Source organism: Ascaphus truei, chromosome 2 (genome assembly GCF_040206685.1).
Source record: "Ascaphus truei isolate aAscTru1 chromosome 2, aAscTru1.hap1, whole genome shotgun sequence".
NCBI classification, from domain to species: domain Eukaryota; kingdom Metazoa; phylum Chordata; class Amphibia; order Anura; family Ascaphidae; genus Ascaphus; species Ascaphus truei.
The window spans coordinates 255972384-255995448 of record NC_134484.1 but is presented as its reverse complement, the minus strand read 5'-3'; the positions used below and the strand labels follow the sequence as shown (position 1 = coordinate 255995448).

The following is a 23065-nucleotide window of genomic DNA, read 5'->3' as shown; positions in this document are numbered from 1 at the left end:
CACTGACACACACACACACACACACACACACACAGAGCCACTAACCCCCCACACACACAGAGCCACTGACACACCCACACACACACGCACAGAGCCACTGATCCCCCAACACACACACACACACACAGAGCCACTAACCCCCCCCCCCACACACACACACAGAGCCACGGACCCACACACACACACACACACACACACACAGAGCTACTGACCCACACCCACACAGAGCCACTGACCCACACACACACACTGAGCCACTGACCCACACACAGAGCCACTGACCCCCACACACACAGAGCCACTGGCCCCCACACACACAAAGCCACTGACCCCCCCCACACACACACACACAGCCACTGACCCCCCCCACACACACACACAGCCACTGACCAACACACACACACAGCCACTGACCCACACACACACACACAGCCACTGACCCACACAGAGCCACTGACCCACACACACACACACACAGAGCCACTGACCCACACACACACACACAGAGCCACTGACCCACACACACACAGAGCCACTGACCCACACACACACAGAGCCACTGACACACACACACACACACACACACAGCCACTGACCACCCACAAACACAGAGCCACTTACCCACACACACAGTGCCACTGACCCACACACACAAGGGAGCCAGACACACACACACACACACACACACACACACACATTCACACACACAGAGCCACTGACTCCCACACACACACAGAGCCACTGACCCCCCACACACACAGAGCCACTGACCCCCCACAAACACAGAGCCACTGACCCACACACACACACACACACACACACACACACACACACACACACACACACACACTGACCCCCCCCCACACACACACACAGAGCCACACACACACACACACACACACACACACACACACACACACACACACACACACACACACACACACACACACACACACACACACACTGACCCCCCCACACACACACAGAGCCACACACACACACACACACACACACACACACACACACACACACACACACACACACACACACACACACACACACACACACACACACACACACACACACACACACACACACACACACACAGCCACTGACCCACAGAGCCACTGACCCCCACACCCACACAGAGCCACTGACCCACACACACACACACAGAGCCACTGACCAACACACACACAGAGCCACTGACCCCCACACACACAAAGCCACTGACCCCCTGTTGCAGGGTACATGCAACTACACACACGGGTTTCTGGACAAGGCTTATTTATTTAGCCTTAAAAAGATATACAGCACACAAAACAAAAATAGCTTTTTCCTTCAGCAAACAAGAGAAAAGAAAAATGGCTTTTCAACAGCAGACAAAACCAAACAGTCTAAAAATAATGCAGCTACCCTTTTCTATGCAGGGCACAGACAGTTCACAATTCATTTACTTTGCTAATCAGACCTTGTATCAGGAATTCTCTTCAGCAATCTCTTTAGCAGCTTACTCCTCACTCCTCAACAGACAGCCTCCATGTGTCTACAGCCTGGGTTTTAACACACCTTGATTAGGCAGCTGGGATCCAACTAATTGTCCTGAGGTTCCCAGCTGAAGTTAACCTAGTCAGTGCTGCACTGCAGACTAGACATAGGTTTTCCAGGCATATAACTGGTGGCTTTTGTTTACCCTGTCACATTCCTCCCCTGTTAGTGTGTGGCTGGGGCTACGCACGGCTGAAGCCCGGCCATCCACCCCTTCTCTAGAAAAGAAGTCAGCATTTGCGTTCTCTTTCCCCAGCCTATGCTGAATCTCAAATGAGAAGGGTTGGAGGGCCATATACCACCTAGTCAATCTAGCATTGGAATTCTTCATGCTATTTAACCACTTCAGTGGAGCATGATCCGTCACCAAAGTAAAATGGACTCCTGCCAGGTAATGCCTCAAAGCCTCGACTGCCCACTTTACTGTGAGGCACTCTTTCTCAATCACTGAGTAGTTTTTTCCCTTGTGAACAATTTCCTACTCAGGAAAAGGATAGGATGTTCAACTCCCTCAAACTGTTGTGACAACACTGCCCCTAGCCCTATCTCTGAGCATCTGTTTGCACTATAAAAGGGCTGTTGAAGTCTGGGCTTCTAAGGATGGGACCCTCTGATAGACACCTTTTTATGTCCTCAAAGGCTCTCTGACAATCCCTTGACCACACCACTTGTGTAGGGGCACACTTTTTTGTGAGGTCCGTTAAAGGGGCTGCCACTTCCGAATAGTTGGGGATGAACCGTCGGTAGTACCCTGCTAAACCCAGCAGAGAGCGTACCTGCGTTTTTGTTTGGGGGGGTCGGAACTTCTTTCAGGGCAGCTACCTTGTCGGCTAGTGGCCTTACTTTTCCACCTCCCACTGCATACCCTAAGTATTTGGTTTCCGCTTTACCCAAGGCACATTTCTTAGGGTTGCCTGTGAGCCCTGCCTCTCTTAGAGATTTGAGGACCGGTTTCAGCCTATTTAGATGGGCCCGCCAGTGTTTCTATAAATGAATCTACTTGGATTCATCATATCGGAAGGAGGCACGCTACACCTGTCCAGGAAGGTTTCGTGAGTTACTTATTTCTGTGATTGCAGTTTTACAATTCATGTCTTTATTATGTCTCATGCCTATGGGTTGAGGGGTGCTGTCCCATAAGTGGGTGTGGGGTGTGCTCTCTTCAGTGAGTGTACATTTCACACACCCACTGTGGTGCCTGCATACCACTCTTTATATTACCCTATCATATGGCCATCAAGTGAGCACTCAATGCCTAAATATACTGCATAAGATGTTAACTCTTGCCTGGACTCCTATGCCATATTGCACAATACTGCAGAGACTTATGTAGCACCTACAGGGATTCATTTCCCATACCTGCTTTACTATAAATGACATTGTCATCTAGATAGGCTGAGGCATAAGTCCTATGGGGCCTCAATACCTTATCCATGAGTCTCTGAAATGTGGCTGGTGCTCCATGCAGTCCAAATGGCATTGTCACAAACTGGTATAAACCCATGGGAGTGGCAAAGGCTGTTTTGCATTTTGACTTTTCCTCTAAGGGTATTTGCCAGTATCCTTTTGTCAAGTCCAACGTGGATATATATTCCGCATTACCAAGGGCGTCAATTAATTCGTCCACCCTTGGCATCGGATATGCGTCAAACTTGGATACCGCATTGACCTTTCGGAGGTCCACACAAAATCTTACCTTCCCATCGGGTTTAGGGACCATAATTAGTGGACTACACCACTCACTGCATGATTCCTCAATCACTCCTAAGTGTAACATTTCTTGTACCTCCTTCTCTACCAGAGCCCTACGACTTTCAGGCAACCTATAAGGACGGGAACGTACTTTTACTCCAGGTGCTGTCTCGATTGCATGGGAAATTAAGTTAGTTTGTCCTGGTAAGTCAGAAAAAACATCCTGGAATTGAGTAATTATTGCTAACAAGTCCCCTTTTTGTTCAGAGGACAACTGTTTACCCATTGGGATTTTATCAACACCCACGATGTTCTCCCGTGGAGGCTGAGGACTCAAGTCCGTTTCCTCCTCCACCGGGTGGATGAATAGAGGCCGCTGCATCTTTCAGGGTTTCAGCAAGTTCACATGGTAAATTTGTTTACCCTTTCTGGACCCTGGTTGAGCGATCTCGTAATCCACATTACCCGTACGGCGGAGTACTTCGAATGGGCCCTGCCATTTGGCCAGGAGTTTACTCTCGCAACTGGGTAACAATAACATCACCTGGTGTCCTAGGTGAAACACTCTCATGCGAGCATTCTGATTGTAATGTCTCTCCTGATTGTCCTGGGCTGATCTAAGATTCTCCCTGGCAAAATGGCCGACCACATCTAGGCGCTTCCTAAGGTCTAGTACATATTGCAGGGTATTCTTAGAAGGGGACTGCTGTTCCTCCCAGGACTCCTTTAGGAGGTCTAGGATACCCCGCGGTTGGCGGCCATAGAGCAATTCAAATGGAGAGAATCCCGTGGAGGCCTGGGGGACTTCCCGCACTGCAAATAGCAGAAAAGGGAGAAGTTCATCCCAGGCTCTCTTCTCTGAATCTACAAATTTCCTCAGCATCCCTTTTAGAGTTCGGTTAAATCTTTCCACCAATCCGTCAGTCTGTGGATGGTAGACCGATGTCCGAACAAACTTGACCTCTAGTAACTTTAAGACATCCTGCATCAGTTTAGCCATGAAATTTGTACCTTGGTCTGTCAACATAACCTGGGGAAGTCCAACCCGTGAGAACAGTTCCAACAACTTGTTGGCTACTTGCTTCGCCATTGCTGTTCTCAGGGGGAACGCCTCAGGATATCTTGTCGCATAATCAACTATGACAAGGATAAACCTGTGTCCTTTCGCAGAAGGTTCTAGAGGTCCTACCAAGTCTACCCCAATCCTCTCAAAGGGAACTGACACCAAGGGTAGAGGAACCAAAGGGGCTGGTTTTTGTCCTTTTGGACTAGTTAACTGGCACTCCGGACATGCTGCACATAGCTTAGCAATGTCACTATGCATCCCTGGCCAATAGAATCGGGATGAAATACAGTCCAATGTTTTATCCCTGCCCAGGTGACCACCCCAAGGGACAGTATGGGCTAGAGTGAACACAGATTTAACAAACGCCTTGGGAACCAATATCTGTCTGGTGACCTCCCCTGTTTGTGTCTGCCTATTCACCCTATATAGGATATCCTTTGATAGCTCAAAATGGGGGAATACTATCACCCCTTGTGCATCTAAAATCTGTTCATCAATTTTCACCACCTTGTCATACTGTCTAGCAAGGACTGGGTCTTCCCTTTGTTTCTGGCGAAAGTCAGGGAGGTACAGGTCTGGTAAATCTCCAGGGCCCATATCCCCCTCCCTTTGGCCATCCCCAGCCATCACTTGTGACCTCTGACTACTAGAATGGTCACCTTGAGACCCAGATTTCTGCAACCAGTCCTGTTTGTCCAAGCGTCTTTGCTTCCGAGTCTTTTGAACCCGGTGTCTACTGGGAAAAAGGTCTGCCGAGAAGGGGAACAGTTTGCCAGGGTTCTCCTGAGCCCTAGAAGGAGGCTCCTTGTGAAAGACTGGGGCCATTAGGTCCGAAAAGAAAGGCCAGTCCCGACCGAGCACAACGGGGGCAGGGAGCCAAGGAGCAACTCCTACTTCGAGGTAAGCCTCCTGACCTTTTACCTGTAGCCGGATTTTGGCCGTCGGATAGCGTCTTACATCGCCGTGTATACATTCTATGCTCCATGGGGAGTCAAAAGAACACACGTTGGGCGGTAACAGTTCCTGGAGGACCAGAGTTTTCCCAGAGCCCGAATCTACAAGGGCCTGGATGTTTTTTCCCCCAATCAGGGCTGGAAGTAGCAAGGGCTTGTAATTTTCCTTAGTAAAAGCCGAGGCGACGGTTCTGCTGAATGAACAATCCATCAGTGGACAGTCAACATACCGGTGGCCTTGTTCTCCGCAGGCGGAACATGGAGAGGGTTCCCTCGCAGGAGGGGGCTGTGGATAGCGCTCCGCTGGACTGCTTACTGGAGACCAGGCATCTGGTGGGTCCTGTGGGCGACGTCCTCGGAAGTTCCTCTCACTTTGCGACGAGCCGACATCCGGAAGGAGATGAGGGTCCCTGCGGGGACCAGCATTTGGACTCCGTCCTTGCTGGAACGACTGCTCCTTCCTTTGGACTTGGCGGTTCCGTGACGGGCCGTAGGTTCCCCATTGATCCAAACTCCCTCTTTGGGCATCCGCAAGTGCCGGTGGAGTCGGGTCCAGGACACTCACCTGCTGCTCAGCCCCAAGGAAGTTCTCCACGAGTCGGACCGCCAAAGCTAGGGTTTCAGCAGCGTGGCGTTTTACCCACGAGCGTGCGGCAGGGGGTATAATTTGTAGAAATTGTTCCAAAACCACCTGCTCAAGAATTGCCTCCTTAGTGCACTCCTCGGGTTGTATCCAGCGTGTACACAAGTCCAATAATCGCTGAGCGAGGACCCGGGGTCTCATCTTAGCGGTGTACTTCATGTTCCGGAACTGCTGCCGGTAGGTCTCTGGGGTCAGACCTAAGCGATCCAGTATGGCGGATTTTACTTGTCGGTAGTCCATTGCCTGATCTGTAGGGAGGCCCTGATATGAGACCTGGGCTTCCCCTATGAGGAGCGGGGCCAAAGCAGTTGCCCAGCGATCTGCAGCCCAGCCCTGAGCTTCGGCGACTCTTTCAAATGTCACTTCTTGACACCATATGTTGCAGGGTACATGCAACTACACACGCGGGTTTCTTGACAAGGCTTATTTATTTAGCCTTAAAAAGATATACAGCACACAAAACAAAAAATAGCCTCCATGTGTCTACAGCCTGGGTTTTAACACACCTTGATTAGGCAGCTGGGATCCAACTAATTGTCCTGAGGTTCCCAGATGAAGTTAACCTAGTCAGTGCTGCACTGCAGACTAGACATAGGTTTTCCAGGCATATAAAGGGGGCCTTTGGTTTACCCTGTCACACCCCACCACACACAAAGCCACTGACCCCCCCACACACAAACACACACACACAGAGCCACTGACCCACACACACACAGAGCTACTGACCCCCCCCCCACACACACACACACACACAGCCACTGACCCCCACACACACACAGAGCCACTGACCCACACACACACACAGAGCCACTGACCCCCCCTGCCCACTCACACACAGACCCACTGACCCCCACACACACACACCGAGCCACTGACCCTCACACACACACAGAGCCACTGACCCCCCCCCCCCCACACACACACACAGAGCCACTGACCCCTCCACACACACATAGAGCCACTGACCCACACACACACAAAGCCACTGACCCACACACACAGAGCCACTGACCCACACACACACACATAGCCACTGCCCCCCCACACGCACACAGAGCCACTGACCCCCACACACACACAGAGCCACTAACCCACACACACACAGAGCCACTGACCCCCCACCACACACACACAGAGCCACTGACCCTCCCCCCCACACACACACAGAGCCACTGACCCACACACACAGAGCCTCTGACCCACACACACATACACACAAAGCCACACACACACACAGAGCCACTGACCCACACACACACACAGAGCTTCTGACCCACACACACATACACACAGAGCCACACACACACAGAGCCACTGCCCCCCCCACACACACACACAGAGCCACTGACCCCCACACACACACAGAGCCCCTGACCCACACACACACACACACAAAGAGCCACACACACACAGAGCCACTGACCCACACACACACAGAGCCACTGACCCACACACACACACAGAGCCACTGACCCACACACACACACAGAGCCACTGACCCACACACACACACAGAGCCTCTGACCCACACACACATACACACAGAGCCACACACACACAGAGCCACTGCCCCCCCCCAGACACACACAGAGCCACTGACCCCCACACACACACAGAGCCGCTGACCCCCACACACACACACAAAGAGCCACACACACACAGAGCCACTGACCCATACACTCAGTACCACAAGATTGGCATAAAGCAGATGTGGTGCCTATATTTTAAAAAGTGAGCTAGATCACAACCGGGAAATTACAGACCTGTAAGCCTGACTTCAATAGTAGGGAAACTACTTGAAGGTTTAATACGGGATAATATTCAGGAATACCTAATGGAAAACAAAATTATTAGTAATAGTCAGCATGGATTTATGAAGGCTAGATCTTGCCAAACTAACCTTATTTGTTTCTTTGAGGAGGTAAGTAGGAATTTAGACCAGTGTATTGCAGTTGATGTGGTCTACTTAGATTTTGCAAAGGCTTTTGATACAGTTTCACACAAGAGGTTGGTGTACAAAATAAAGAAAATTGGACTCAGTAATAATATATGCACCTAGATTGAAAACTGGTTAAAGGACTGACAACAGAGGATTGTCATAAATGGAACTTTTTCAGGTTGGGCTAAAGTCGTGAGTGGAGTACCTCAGGGATCGGTACTGGGACCCCTGCTTTTTAACTTGTTTATTAATGACCTTGAGGTTGGGATCGAGAGCAAAGTCTCCATCTTTGCTGATGATACTAAATTGTGTAAGGTAATAGAATCAGAGCAGGGTGTATTTTCTCTTCAGAAGGACTTGGAGAGACTGAAAACGGGGGCAGGTAAATGGCAAATGAGGTTTAATACAGATAAATGTAAGATTATGCATTTGGGATGCAAGAATAAAAAGGCGACTTACAAATTAAATGGAGATATTATTCTGGATCCAGGGTCATGTCTGGAGGTATGAATGAACCCAGCTAGCTTCAACTCAGCCCTCTTTCCAAAACACAACAAGTCCTGTATATTTTCTTCACTTTATTTAGGGAAAACAGCAATAAAGAAAGGCACTTGTGGATGAGATGTTTGTGTTGGAATAATGTCTCTCTGTGGGTGCTTTGTAGTAAGGGCAGGTGAAAAGGATAAGGCCCTGCCAGTAGAGCAATTACAGAAGGTACTCACTCAGCCAGTGTTGAATATGGAAAAGGAAGTGTGAGTGTATTCTGGGTAGCAAGATAACCTGGGGACAGACCATCTGTGGGCAAGGCAGAGGGTGAGAAGGCAGACTAGCCCATTCTGATAGAAAGGCTGAGGTTGTTGTAGCAACTCACTGGCATAATGCAGAGACAGGGATCGCAACACTGTGTCTAACACACAGGCACTGTGTGTGTACAGAGCAAAATACATGCAGCTGGAATGAGAACGTGACAGGCAGAAGCTGCAAATGAAAGGTGTGGGGGTGGGGGGGTGAAACAGAGATGTGGTTCTTGTTCCATGACAGATATATTGGGGGAATCCTTGATGGAGAAGGATTTAGGAGTGCTTGTAGGCAGCAGGCTTAGCAATAGTGCCCAAAGTCATGCAGTAGCTGCAAAGGCAAACAAGATCTTATCGTGCATCAAACGGGCAATGGATGGAAGGGAAGTAAACATAATAATGCCCCTTTTCAAAGCACTAGTAAGACCACACCTTGAATATGGAGTACAATTTTGGGCACCAATCCTAAGAAAAGACATTATGGAACTAGAGAGAGTGCAGAGAAGAGCCACCAAATTAATAAAGGGGATGGACAATCTAACTTACGAGGAGAGGCTAGCTAAATTAGATTTATTTACATTAGAAAAGAGGCGTCTAAGAGGGGATATGATAACTATATACAAATATATTCGGGGACAATACAAGGAGCTTTCAAAAGAACTATTCATCCCACGGGCAGTACTAAGGACTCGGGGCCATCCCTTAAGGTTGGAGGAAAGGAAATTTCACCAGCAACAAAGGAAAGGGTTCTTTACAGTAAAGGCAGTTAAAATGTGGAATTCATTACCCATGGAGACTGTGATGGCAGATACAATAGATTTGTTCAAAAAAAGGTTGGACATCTTTTAGATGGGAAAGGTAGACAGGGATATACCAAATAAGTATACATGGGAAGGATGTTGATCCAGGGATTAATCCGATTGCCAATTCTTGGAGTCAGGAAGGAATTAATTTTTCCCCTTAACGGGGTTTTTTGTTTGCCTTCCTCGGATCAATAAGTAAGTATAGATATAGGATAAAGTATCTGTTGTCTAAATTTAGCATAGGTTGAACTTGATGGACCTATGTCTTTTTTCAACCTCATCTACTATGCAACTATGTAACTATGTAACACGCACACACAGAGCCACTGACCCACACACACACAGAGCCACTGACCCACACACACACAGAGCCACTGACCCACACACACACAGAGCTACTGACCCACACACACACACAGAGCCACTGACCCATACACACACACAGAGCCACTGACACACACACACACACACACACACACACACACACACACACACACACACACACACACACACACACACACACACACACACACACACACACAAACACACACACACACACACACACACACACACACACACACACACACACACACACACACACAGAGAGAGAGCCACTGACACAGACAGAGCCACTCACACACACACACAGAGCCACTGACCCACACACACACAGAGCCACTGACACACACACACACACACACAGAGCCACCGACACACACACTCACACACACACACACACCCACAGAGCCACTGACGCACACAATCACACACACACAGAGCCACTGACACACATACACACACACACACACACACACACACACACAGAGCCACTGACCCCCACACACACACACACACACAGAGCCACTGACCCACACACACACAGAGCCACTGACCCACACACACACACACAGAGCCAATGACACACACACACACACACACACACAGAACCAGTGACACACACAGAGCCACTCATACTCACACTCACTCTCTCTCTCTGTATCCTACCTGTCACTGTGGAGCACACAGAGCCACTGACACACACAGTCACACACACACAGAGCCACTGACACACACACAATCACACACACAGAGCCACTGACACACACACACACACACACACAGAGCCGCTGACCCACACACACACACACACAGAGCCACTGACCCACACACACACAGAGCCACTGACCCACACACACACAGAGCCACTGACCCACACACAAACACACACACACACACACGGAGCCAGTGACACACACACACACACACACACACACACACACACACACACACACACACACAGCCAGTGACACACACACACACACACACATGGAGCCAGTGACACAAACACACACACACACACACACACACACACACACACACACACACACACACACACACACACACAGCCAGTGACACACACACACACACACACACACACACACACACACACACACACACACAACAAGTGACACACACAGAGCCACTCACACTCACTCTCTGTGTCCTACCTGTCACTGTGGAGCATGGAGGGGGGGAAGCCATCTTGCCTGGCAGCAGGCACCTCACTTCCGGCTCTCACTGCTGAGGCTCCGCTGACACTAACCCCGCCCCCACCCTCTGCTGTCAGACCGGCCTCCGCTCTCCTCTCTGCCTGCATTCTGTGCTCTCTGCTGCCCCCCCTTCTCTGATGGCCAAATCCGGAACAGCCACAAAAAAAAACCGGGACACCTGGGCACCCTAGCTATGTCTGTTGTTGACCCAGATTCTACTTTCTGACCAAAATATGTGTCAAGGAAGTTTAAATGCACAATTTTAACATTTGGTTGCTGGTGTAGCGATAACCTAAGCCAAGTTCACCAGAGGGGAGCACAACTGTTAACATATTTTAACGTAAGCAATATAAAATATTTAAAGTTCTGCAAACATTCAAGGTGGATATACTAATAATACAATAATGTACGCCACTGTAAGTAATTAATCAAAGGGTTCTTAAACACTGATGTGGGGACAAGGTATAAATGTCTGTCTTATGGCTCTGCAACCTTCCTGGCCAGTCAGAACCAGGAGCCAAGTTCCCTGTCTACATTTTCTGGCAGACAAAGCTTTAGGATCTTTAGGAGTTTGCTGAAATATAACACTCAACAAGGGCTACCACCATACAGCATTAACGTTTCTCTGTGCAGCACACACAATTGTAGCATTGCTCCAAACCTCTGCAGCATAACTATGAGATTTTTTCCAATCCTCTATCCTTTTGCATGCCATTTCTGAGCATTTTGGAGATGTAAAAGTGCTGGGACTTACCAGGAGGTGTAACCGGTTTGCACCCAACTGCAGGATTACGCGGACACTGAATAGATGAACATTCAGTATGAAGGCTGTGATCTGAAAAAATTCCAATGTCTTGACACCGGCTGAGGTAATCCACGGCCACCCGGTCAGAATAGGCATTGCACACGTTGTTGTATGTTTCTCCATTGTGTCCACAAACTGGTTCTACAGATTTGCAAAATGGCTAAAAAAATGTCAAATACAATATAGGTGTAAGTGTTGTATTTAAAATACATTGTATTATCATAAATAAAGAGCTGTAGTAAGCAGAGGCCATCTACGGGGTCATTTAAAGCAGCCATCTAGTGTACACTTAATATATTTTTTAACAGGATTGGAAACAGGAGGTACCCTGGAGCTGAACCGCATTATTTTCAGCTCCGTGGGCCCCCGGTTTCTGAGATGCTGCCCGGTGACGTCATCGGTGTTACTTCCTGGTTTCTCCAGAGGCTTTAAAAGGCTGTCCAAGGCTTCCTATTGGATAGCGAGATTTGGTGGCCATTTTGTTTGCCCTGGAATAAGATTTAAAACTGGTAACTACAACAGTAAGTATCTCAGAAACTTGGTGTTCCCGAAGCTGAAACTAACGTGGTTCAGCGCAGGAGTACCTCCTGATTCCAACCCAGTATAAAATAAAACAAGCAGATGGAACTGCTGCTTTAAAGCACCTTCCCAAAAAACACAAGGCAATTCATAGAACAATTCACACTAAATGCATATACTGTATTACATAAATTTAGGCTAGTATGACCAACATTGATTTAAAATAACAAAATAAATACATATATGGAATAACTGTTAATTACAATCATAGTAGCCACAATAAAATAATGAAATATGCTGATGATGAGAAATAAAAAAAAATGTGTGCATAGTTATTCAACAATCCCCATCTCTAAAAAATAAAGCGTGCAATGATTTACGCTCTTGAATATTAGAGAAAAGAAGGGCAGGAAAATGGGAGCATGCAATACAACTAATATTCCACCATTGAAAAGCGGTCATGATAAACATGCATTTGGTCGACCTTCTGGTCCCGGCATATATAGGACCAGGAAACATGCAGTTGTTATTCCTCCTCCAAGTACTTGCATTAGTAAAAACATTGGAGGTTTCATACAGAGTAACTAAAATGTCTTTAACTTATTGTCCCCACAATTGTCTTTGAAACAAATTCTGGATTGATAAGCTTTTTAGTGCAAATCCTTAGCTACTGTTGTTGCATTCAGAAAATGTGGCTTCCAAAACTATACACAGTACTGTGTGGCTTCAAACCAATATGATTGCATAAGGAGGTATCACCACCACTGTGATCTGCTTCCTAGAGGACACATCTCTTTCCCAGGGTTAATGTTTGTCAAATTGTAGTCATAATCCAATTTTTCTTGTGTGGTCAGTAGTTCCTCATAGTTTGCATCATCATTTAGCCCACATTATTTCATAATGAACATTTGTATGACTTATCAATGACTTGTACAGTAGCTGACAACTTGGTACATTCTAGGACTACCCTGGTGTACATCCTTCTATAATCTGAAATAGCCATTCTCTTCTAATAAGCCATCTGTGGTGTTACTATTGAATGCAGCGGTTGCAGTCTTAGTAAGCAGTATATGCAGATTTTACCACTAGGTAAAGGCACTCAGTTATACAACACCTCAACAATTTTAACATTTGTTTCAAAATTCAAATGATGTTACATGGCTTTTTAAATTTAGATCTGGGAACTTTGTTTTGAACTCAACTCAACGATGGCAGCATATAGTATGTAATACTGACTGCTTTTATTAAGAACCAATTTCTTAAGTGCTAAATTACTATGCTGACCAGTTAATCAAAACTGAATGATAAAATATAAGTATATACAGCTAAACCCCGTTATAACGCGGTCCTCGGGGTCCACCCCGAGACCACCGCGTTACTAACGGGGTCGCGCTAATTTAAAAAAAAAAATGGCCGCCGCATCAGTGCATATTTACCCCGCGGTCCCGGCTTCCCCTGTCACCGCGGGACAGGAGATGGGAGGGGGGATGCCCCTCCGGCTTCCGCTTCCCCTGTCACCGCGTGACAGGAGATGGGAGGGGGGATTCCCCTCCGGTCCGGCTCCCCCCCGCCCATTGCACAGGGCCCTCGCGCCGCAATACAGGGCCCCCTGGCCCTGCCGTAGCGCAGGGTCGTCCTGCCCCCCCCCCCCCATGGCCCCCCGCGCTGCACCGGGCCATCCCACCAGCCCCCGCAGCATCGGGGGCCCCCGCAGCCATCATCCCCCTCCACCGCAGCACCACCCCCACCGGCACGCCCCCCCCCTGCAGCCACATGCCTCACCAATCATCCCCAAGGTAAGGCTGATTTATGTATATGTGTAGTGTGTGTGTGTGTGTGTGTGTGTGTGGTGTGTGTCAGTGTGAGCAGTGTGTGTGCAGTGTGAGCAATGAGCAGTGTGTCAGTGTGTGCAGTGTGAGCAATGAGCAGTGTGTCAGTGTGTGCAGTGTGAGCAATGAGCAGTGTGTGTGCAGTGTGCAGTGTGTGTCAGTGTGAGCAGTGTGTGTGCAGTGTGAGCAATGAGCAGTGTATCAGTGTGTGCAGTGTGAGCAATGAGCAGTGTGTGTGCAGTGTGCAGTGTGTGTCAGTGTGAGCAGTGTGTGTGCAGTGTGAGCAATGAGCAGTGTGTCAGTGTGTGCAGTGTGAGCAATGAGCAGTGTGTGTCAGTGTGAGCAGTGTGTGTGCAGTGTGAGCAATGAGCAGTGTGTGTGCAGTGTGCAGTGTGTGCAGTGTGAGCAATGAGTAGTGTGTGTGCAGTGTGCAGTGTGTGTGCAGTGTGTGTGCAGTGTGTCAGTGTGTGCAATGAGCAGTGTGTGTGCAGTGTGCAGTGTGTGTGCAGTGTGCAGTGTGTGTGCAGTGTGAGCAATGAGCAGTGTGTGTGCAGTGAGTGTGTGCAGTGTGTGCAGTGTGCAAAAAAACCGGGAGCCACGGGAAAACCGCGTTATAACCGAATCGCGGTATAGCGAGGCACGTTATAACGGGGTTTAGCTGTATTTAGTATTATGTTTCTGTGATCAGTAAATCTATTACAGTTGTGTGAAAATGAAAGTACACCCTCTTTGAATTCTATGGTTTTAATATCAGGACATAATAACAATCATCTGTTCCTTAGCAGGTCTTAAAATTAGGTAAATACAACCTCAGATGAACAACAACACATGACATATTACACCGTGTCATGATTTATTTAACAAAAATAAAGCCAAAATGGAAAAGCTATGTGTGAAAAACTAAGAACACCTTATGATTCAATAGCTTGTAGAACCACTTTTAGCAGCAATAACTTGAAGTAATCGTTTTCTGTATGACTTTCTCTCACATCGTTGTGGGGGAATTTTGGCCCACTCTTCTTTACAACGTTGCTTCAGTTCATTGAGGTTTGCGGGCATTTGTTTAAGCACAGCTCTCTTAAAGCTGCAGTTCAAGCAATATCCTGCATGTGTATTTTTTTTAATAAATCAGTTCTGTAGTAAGAAAAAATACTTTTAGCATTTTCTGTTTTTAAAAAAACAACTTTGAAAGACCAATTTTCTTGTATTCTATTTTAACAAGCATGTTTGTTCCTATAGCAACCATTTACATTCCCCAGATCTAAAGATGTCGCCAAACTTCGCCGATCAATAGATGGAGAATGAATTGACCGGCAGCTATGCAGTTCTTTAGGTAAGTAGATATTGCCCACATAAAACTATTGAAGTAAAAACAAAACAAAAAACAGGAGCTTGAACTGCAGCATTAAGGTCCCACCACAGCATTTCAATCGGGTTGAGGTCTGGACTTTGACTGGGCCATTGCAACACCTTGATTCTTTTCTTTTTCAGCCATTCTGTTGTAGATTTGCTGGTGTGCTTGGGATCATTGTCCTGTTGCATGACCCAATGTCAGCCAAGCTTTAGCTGTCAGACAGATGGCCTCATATTTGACTCTAGAATACTTTGGTATACAGAGGAGTTCGTGGTCGACTCAATGACTGCAAGGTTCCCAGGTCCTGTGGCTGCAAAATAAGCCCAAATCATCACCCCTCCACCACCGTGCTTGACAGTTGGTATGAGGTGTTTGTGCTGATACTGTATGCTGGGTTTGGTTTTCACCAAACGGGGAGCTGTGCATTATGGCCAAACATCTCCACTTTGGTCTCGTCTGTCCAAAGGACATTGTTCCAGAAGTCTTCTGGTTTGTTCACATGCAACTTTGCAAACCTAAGCCGTGCTGCCATGTTCTTTTAGAGAGAAGAGGATTTCTCCTGGCAACCCTTCCAAACAAACCATACTTGTTCAGTCTTTTTCTAATTATACTGTCATGAACTTTAACATTTAACATGCTAACTGAGGCATGTAGAGTCTGAGATGTAACTCTTGGGTATTTTGCAATTTCTCTGAGCATTGTACGGTCTGACCTTGGGGTGAATTTGCTGGGACGTCCACTCCTGGGAAGATTGGCAACTGTCTTGAATGTTTTCCACTTTTGAATAATCTTTCTCACTGTAGAATGATGGACGTTAAATTGTTTGGAAATGGCCTTATAACCCTTCCCAGATTGATGGGCAGCAACAATTGCTTCTCTAAGATCATTGCGTATGTCTTTCCTCCTTGGCATTGTGTTAACACACACCTGAATGCTCCAGACCAGCAAACTGCTAAAACTTCGGCTTTTATAGAGGTGGTCACACTTGTTGATTATCAATTAATCAAGGGCATTTGATTAGCAGCCGCTGTCTGCTACTTAGCATCTTAATTCCAATGGAAGCAATAAGGGTGTACTTAGTTTTTCACACATAGCTTCTCCATTTTGGCTTTATTTTTGTTAAATAAATAATGACACGGTGTAATATGTAATGTGTTGTTGTTCATCTGAGGTTGTATTTACCTAATTTTCAGACCTGCTAAGGAACAGATGATTGTTATTATGTCCTGATATGTAAAACCACAGAATTCAAAGATGGTGTACTTTCTTTTTCACACAACCATAACAACCAGTAAGGGGAAGAGTCACAGCCCATCAGGGACACTAGCCGCAGCACCAAAAGTGGGAGAGCCGTGAAGCGCAGTGTGGGCCTAAAAAAACACAAGTGGGGGACAAACTTGAATGACAGGTTAGGGAAATAAAAACAAGGTCACACAGCATTGCTGGCTACAAATATACCTGACAGCAATGAGCCTACACTGCGCTTGACGGCTCTCCCACTGTGGGTGCTGCGGCTAGTATCCCTGATGGGCTGTGACTCTGCCCGCGCATGCACGATCTTCCCCTTACTGGTTGTTATGATGTTATGATGACTAGACCTGGTTAACCAGCAACGGAGGACGTCTTACCCTTCACACATAAGAATGGGTTCCCTAACACGCATGCGCAGAGTTTGTTCCTGTACTGCCCCATTTTGTTTTGTATATATATATATATATATATATATATATATATATATATATATGCTCATTTGCATGCCATTTGCCCAGAATTCTGCAGTGTAAATACTGTATGCTAGGTGATAATGGTGAAAGGCAGGGTTGCAGACCTGTCTAAGACATGTGAATGTGTTCACAAGTGATATTTTTATTTGCTATATGCGATACGGTTGAGTTTTTTTGTATCATTTTTCACCCACCATAACTTATATAAAGTATGGTAAACCTACAGAGCCTTTAAAATAGCAAAGTCAGTAGAACCAACCTCACACTGATGAGACCCAAAAGGTCGAAACAGCTGTCTGTGGGTGGTTTTATTGGCTTTGCATCTAATCCCATGCTGTGCTTAAATGAACAGTGAGCATTACCTTATAAGGCTTCAATGTAAAAATTGATTTCAGTCAAAAGGTGAAACTGTGTGCTCATTTGCATGTCATCTCCCAGAATCCCTTGCCGCAGTGGAAGTACTGTATGCTAGGTGATAATGGTGAAAGGCAGGGTTGCAGACCTGTGTAAGACATATGAATGTGCTCACAAGTGATATGAATACTTTTATTTTCTTTTATATATTGTGACAAACGGCTTACTCCGGGGCTCCGTCGTTTGTCCGGGACTGTTTAGAACACGGTCTTTTAGGGTAGGTTAAATGATGAGGCGTCACGTACTGTTCCTTTAAACAGGCTATGCCTGGTTTATTCAGTCCCAGGCACTGAGACTGCCACAGTGCATACAACAGAAAACAGATCAAAACAAAAGCTGCTCACCTGAGCGATAACTTAACTTAGATATCCCTGACTCAGGGTTGGAAGTGGCTTTTCCACTCCCAACAACAAAACAAGGTACTTTTGCAGTCTTACACAAATGAACAGAAAGATTGAACCTGTTTGGGGAAGAGGCTTCTCCCCTCTGTAGTTCAGCAGCCTTCCAGCCTCCTGGCTCTTGTGGGGAGACCAGAGCAAACAGGAAATCAGTCTTTCATACCTGATTCCTAATTAGCATGACAGGTGACAGAAATCAGGCAGCAGACAAACTCTGGTCTGGATCTCTCATCCCTCAGTTCCAGCGCTTGCCAAACTGTGGGATGGAGTGTATGTATTATAAGGCTGCACTCCCAGGCCAAACAGGATAGAAACTGTCTAGTATCCTGGGAGCCCTATATACGGAATTTATTACCATCCCCTGGTTTCTGTCACATATCCTCCCCCCCAGCTCAGACCTCGAGGGATGAGCGACCATGGATATTAGGGAGTGCATCCTTGACAACCCGTCAGCATTGCCATGTTTGTGCCCTGACCTGTGTTCCACAGAAAATTTAAAGGGTTGTAGGCTTAGGAACCACCTGGTCACTCTAGCATTCTTTTCCCTGTTTTGACACATCCAGGTAAGGGGTGCATGATCTGTGACCAACCGGAATTTTCTCCCCAACAGATAGTATTTGAGCGTCTCTACAGCCCACTTTATTGCGAGACACTCTTTCTCTACTATGGAGTAATTTTTCTCCTGGGGATTTAGTTTCCTACTTAAATAAAGGATGGGGTGCTCCTCACCTTGAGACTCCTGGGAGAGTACCGCCCCCAGCCCTACCTCAGATGCGTCGGTTTGGACTACGAACTCTTTGGAGAAGTCAGGTGTGACCAACACTGGTTGGGCACAGAGAGCTTCTTTCAGGCTTCTAAAGGCCTGTTCGGTTTCCGGGGACCACTTTACCATTAGCGGTCCTCTTGCTTTTGTGAGGTCAGTTAGTGGGGTTGCCTTAGTTGCAAAATTGGGAATAAACCTTCTATAGTACCCAATTAACCCCAAAAAGGTCCTTACTTGTTTTTTTGTAACTGGCCTTGGCCAATTTTGTATCGCCTCCACTTTGAGTGTTTGGGGTTTGAGTAAACCTCTGCCAATAGAATATCCCAGATACTTGGCCTCCTCCAGACCAATAGTGCATTTAGCGGGGTTAGCAGTTAGTCCAGCAGACCGGACTGCGTCAAGCACAGCTTGGACCTTTGGAAGGTGGGATTGCCAATCTTCACTATGGATTACCACATCATCCAGGTAGGCGGCAGCATACCGAGCATGTGGTTTTAAAATTTTATCCATCATTCTTTGGAATGTGGCGGGAGCTCCATGTAAGCCAAAAGGCAACACCTTATACTGAAAGAGGCCGTCTGGGGTTGAGAAGGCTGTCTTTTCTTTTGCCCTTTCTGTGAGGGGAACCTGCCAGTACCCTTTTGTTAGGTCTAGGGTTGTGAGATATCGGGCTTTGCCCAGTCTCTCTACAAGTTCATCTACCCTGGGCATAGGATAAGTATCAAATTTTGACACCGCGTTTAGTTTCCGGTAGTCATTACAAAACCTTGTTGTACCATCTGGCTTTGGGACTAAGACTATAGGGCTGTTCCACCCACTTTGGGATTCCTCAATTACACCTAGTTTTAGCATTTTTTTAACCTCTAAACTTATAGCCTTTCTTTTGGCCTCTGGGATTCGGTACGGTTTAAGGTTAACTCGGACCCCCGGTTCAGAGACTAGGTCATGTTCAATTACGCTAGTTCTACCTGGCCGTATAGAGAAGATTTCTTTGTTTCTTCTCACTAAATTCTGAACCTCTCGTTTCTGATGAACAGACAGGGTTTCAGCTATGCTAACCTCTGGGTCAGTTTCTTGATTCTCTGACGGACCTGGGGGTACTAGGGTTAACAAGACTTCTCTATCTTTCCAGGGCTTGAGTAGGTTTATATGGTAAATTTGCTCAGGTTTCCTCCTACCTGGCTGCCTTACCTTATAATTTACTTCTCCCACTCTTTCCAAGACCTCATATGGCCCATGCCATTTAGCAAGGAATTTACTCTCCACGGTGGGAACCAGAACTAGTACCCTATCACCTGGAGAAAAAATTCTGACCCTAGCACCCTTATTATATGTATTCCTCTGTGCTTCTTGAGCTTTCTCCATGTGTTCCCTCACTATGGGTAGGACTGCAGCAATGCGGTCCTGCATCTGGGCAACATGCTCTATTACACTTCTGTAAGGGGTAACCTCGTGTTCCCAAGTCTCTTTGGCTATATCCAGTAAGCCCCTTGGGTGTCGGCCATACAATAGTTCAAACGGGGAGAAGCCTGTGGATGATTGGGGAACTTCCCTAATGGCAAATAACAGGTACGGTAACAAACAATCCCAGTTTTTCCCATCTTTATCAACCGCCCGCCGTAACATGCTCTTTAAGGTTTTATTGAACCTTTCCACTAAACCATCTGTTTGTGGATGATAGACTGAGGTTCTGAGATGCTTGATTTTTAGGAGTTTACATAGCTCTTTCGTTACTTGGGACATAAATGGTGTTCCCTGGTCAGATAGAATCTCTTTAGGAATCCCGACCCGGGAAAACAGAACTACTAACTCTTTTGCTATGTTTTTAGCTGAGGTGCTACGTAGGGGAACTGCCTCCGGATATCGGGTGGCATAATCTAATATTACCAATATATGCTGATGTCCCCTAGCAGACTTTATTAGGGGTCCTACTAGATCCATAGCAATCCGGTCAAATGGTACCTCTATTATGGGAAGGGGTACCAATGGGCTGCGGTACGCCTTGAACGGGGCGGTGATCTGACATTCTGGGCATGAGGAACAATAATTCGTAATTTCTGCCAGAACCCCAGGCCAATAGAAGCTTCGGAGAACCTTTTCTTTTGTCTTTTCCACCCCTAGGTGTCCCCCCAATGGATGACTATGTGCGAGGTGTAATACTACGTTACGGAATGTCTGTGGTACCAACAATTGTTTAGTTGTAACTGATTTCCTTTTATCAACCCGATATACTAGGTCGTTCTCTACCTCGAAGTAGGGGTAAGCAAGTGACCTATCTGGTTGGCCAGGAGTACTATTCTGGTCCCGTATATTTCCCCTTGCTACCGCTAATGTGGGGTCCTCCCACTGGGCCTTCTTAAAACTCCCAGGACTGACCTCTAGGTCAGCGAGGGTCTTATCCGGTTCTGGGGTGGTAAGTGTCTGCTCAACATCTTGATTTGGGGTATTCCCTACCAAAGTAGTGATGGGGAAGGGAATTTTACAGCACTCCTCCTTTTCCCCCTTCTTATTTGGGCCCTCGTCAACCTCCATTTCTGAAAAAGGGAAAGGATTTGTTTCTTCTAATACTTCGTTATGGTCCGCTATTGAACTCTGGGCGCTATTCTGAGCGGGGGACCACATTTTTAGAAAATGGGGAAAGTCGGTCCCTATTAACACATCATGTGCCAGTTTGGGTACAATACCCACCTTGAAATCTAAAGAACCAAACTCTGTTTCAAAAAAAACATCAACAGTGGAATATTCATGATTATCCCCATGTATACAACAAATTGCCACTCTTTGTGAACTGTTTCCCTGTTTCTTCTTAATGGGCAAGAGGTATTCGGACACTAGTGTGACCATGCTCCCAGAGTCAAGAAGTGCCCGAACCCTCTTACCATTAACCTTTACAAATGCCCACAGATGGTTATTCAAGGGGTCCTCTGGGCTAGGGCCCATACATTGGGACAACAGCGAATAAGGTTCCACGCTGTTGCATTGCATGGGCTCATCATTTAGTGGGCAGATTTTTGCTGTGTGGCCCCTCTCATGACAATTTACACATTTAGGTACATAGTCTGTGTCCCACTTAGAGCCTTTTCCCGGCTCCCCATGTTGGCTATTGCCCTTAGTGTGCGAACCACTGTTGCTTGTGCTGCGTGAAGGGGGTCGCCGCTCTTCAGCGCCCCTTAACCCCGGTACCCTTTTACCGTCTCTGGAAGAGTCCTGGAACCTCGGGTAGTGGGGTTGCTCCACGACTGTGGGTTGCGGGTGCTCTTCTGCTGCATTGTACCTTTCTACGAGGGCCACAAGCTCATCCGCATTGTGGGGGTCACTCCGACTGACCCAACGGCGTAAGGCAGAGGGAAGTTTCCTCAAGAACTGGTCCATGACCAACCGTTCCACGATGTGGCTGGCTGAGTTGATCTCGGGTTGTAGCCACTTCCGGGCGAGGTGGATGAGGTCATACATCTGGCTTCGGGTGGCTTTATCCATCGTGAAGGACCATGCGTGAAACCTTTGGGCGCGAACAGCCGTGGTTACGCCGAGGCGGGCGAGGATCTCGAACTTCAATTTTGCATAGACGTTAGCTTCGGCTGGCTCTAGATCAAAGTAAGCCTTCTGGGGTTCGCCGCTTAGGAAGGGTGCGATTAGACCAGCCCACTCAGCTTCTGGCCATCCCTCTCTCTGTGCCGTGCGTTCAAACGTGAGAAGATAGGCTTCCACATCATCCGAGGGTCCCATCTTCTGAAGGTAGTGGCTTGCCCTGGTCATTTTCGGAACTGGGGCTGCCGCTGCCAGTGGAAGGTTACTGATAGTCCCCCTCAGGATCTCGAGTTCCTGCTGTAAGCCCTGAGCGAACCGCTGTTGCTCCTCTCTCAGCAAGCGGTTTGTCTCTTGCTGGTTTGCATTCGCGTTTTGCAGGGCTTCATTCGTCTGTTGCTGGTTTGCATTCGCCTGTTGCTGGTTGGCATTAATCTCTTGCTGGGCTATTAGCAGCTGTTGCTGGGCTGCATTCGTCTGCTGCTGGTTTGCATTAGTTTCTTGCTGGGCTATTAACAGCTGTTGCTGGGTTTCATTCGCGTCTTTCTGGGCAGCGACATTGCGTACCAGCGCACCCACCACGTCTTCCATCTTGTTTGCAGAGGATGAAAAAAAACTTTTTTTTTTTTTTTTTTTTTTCTTTCAAAGTTCTTCAACCCGCAGACCCCCTAGTGCTCTGCCCGCATTCTCCACCATATGTGACAAACGGCTTACTCCGGGGCTCCGTCGTTTGTCCGGGACTG

At 47.3% G+C, this 23065-nt stretch overlaps 1 protein-coding gene across 1 annotated transcript in view; it reads right to left on the bottom strand.

Annotated features, from left to right (window-relative positions):
* RECK (reversion inducing cysteine rich protein with kazal motifs) overlaps positions 1 to 23065 on the bottom strand; it is a 244147-nt gene that overhangs the window by 46530 nt on the left and 174552 nt on the right. Inside the window, exon 18 of the mRNA XM_075588575.1 lies at positions 11746 to 11956. Coding sequence (XP_075444690.1) covers positions 11746 to 11956 — 211 coding nt within the window. The remainder of the gene's footprint in view (positions 1 to 11745; positions 11957 to 23065) is intronic.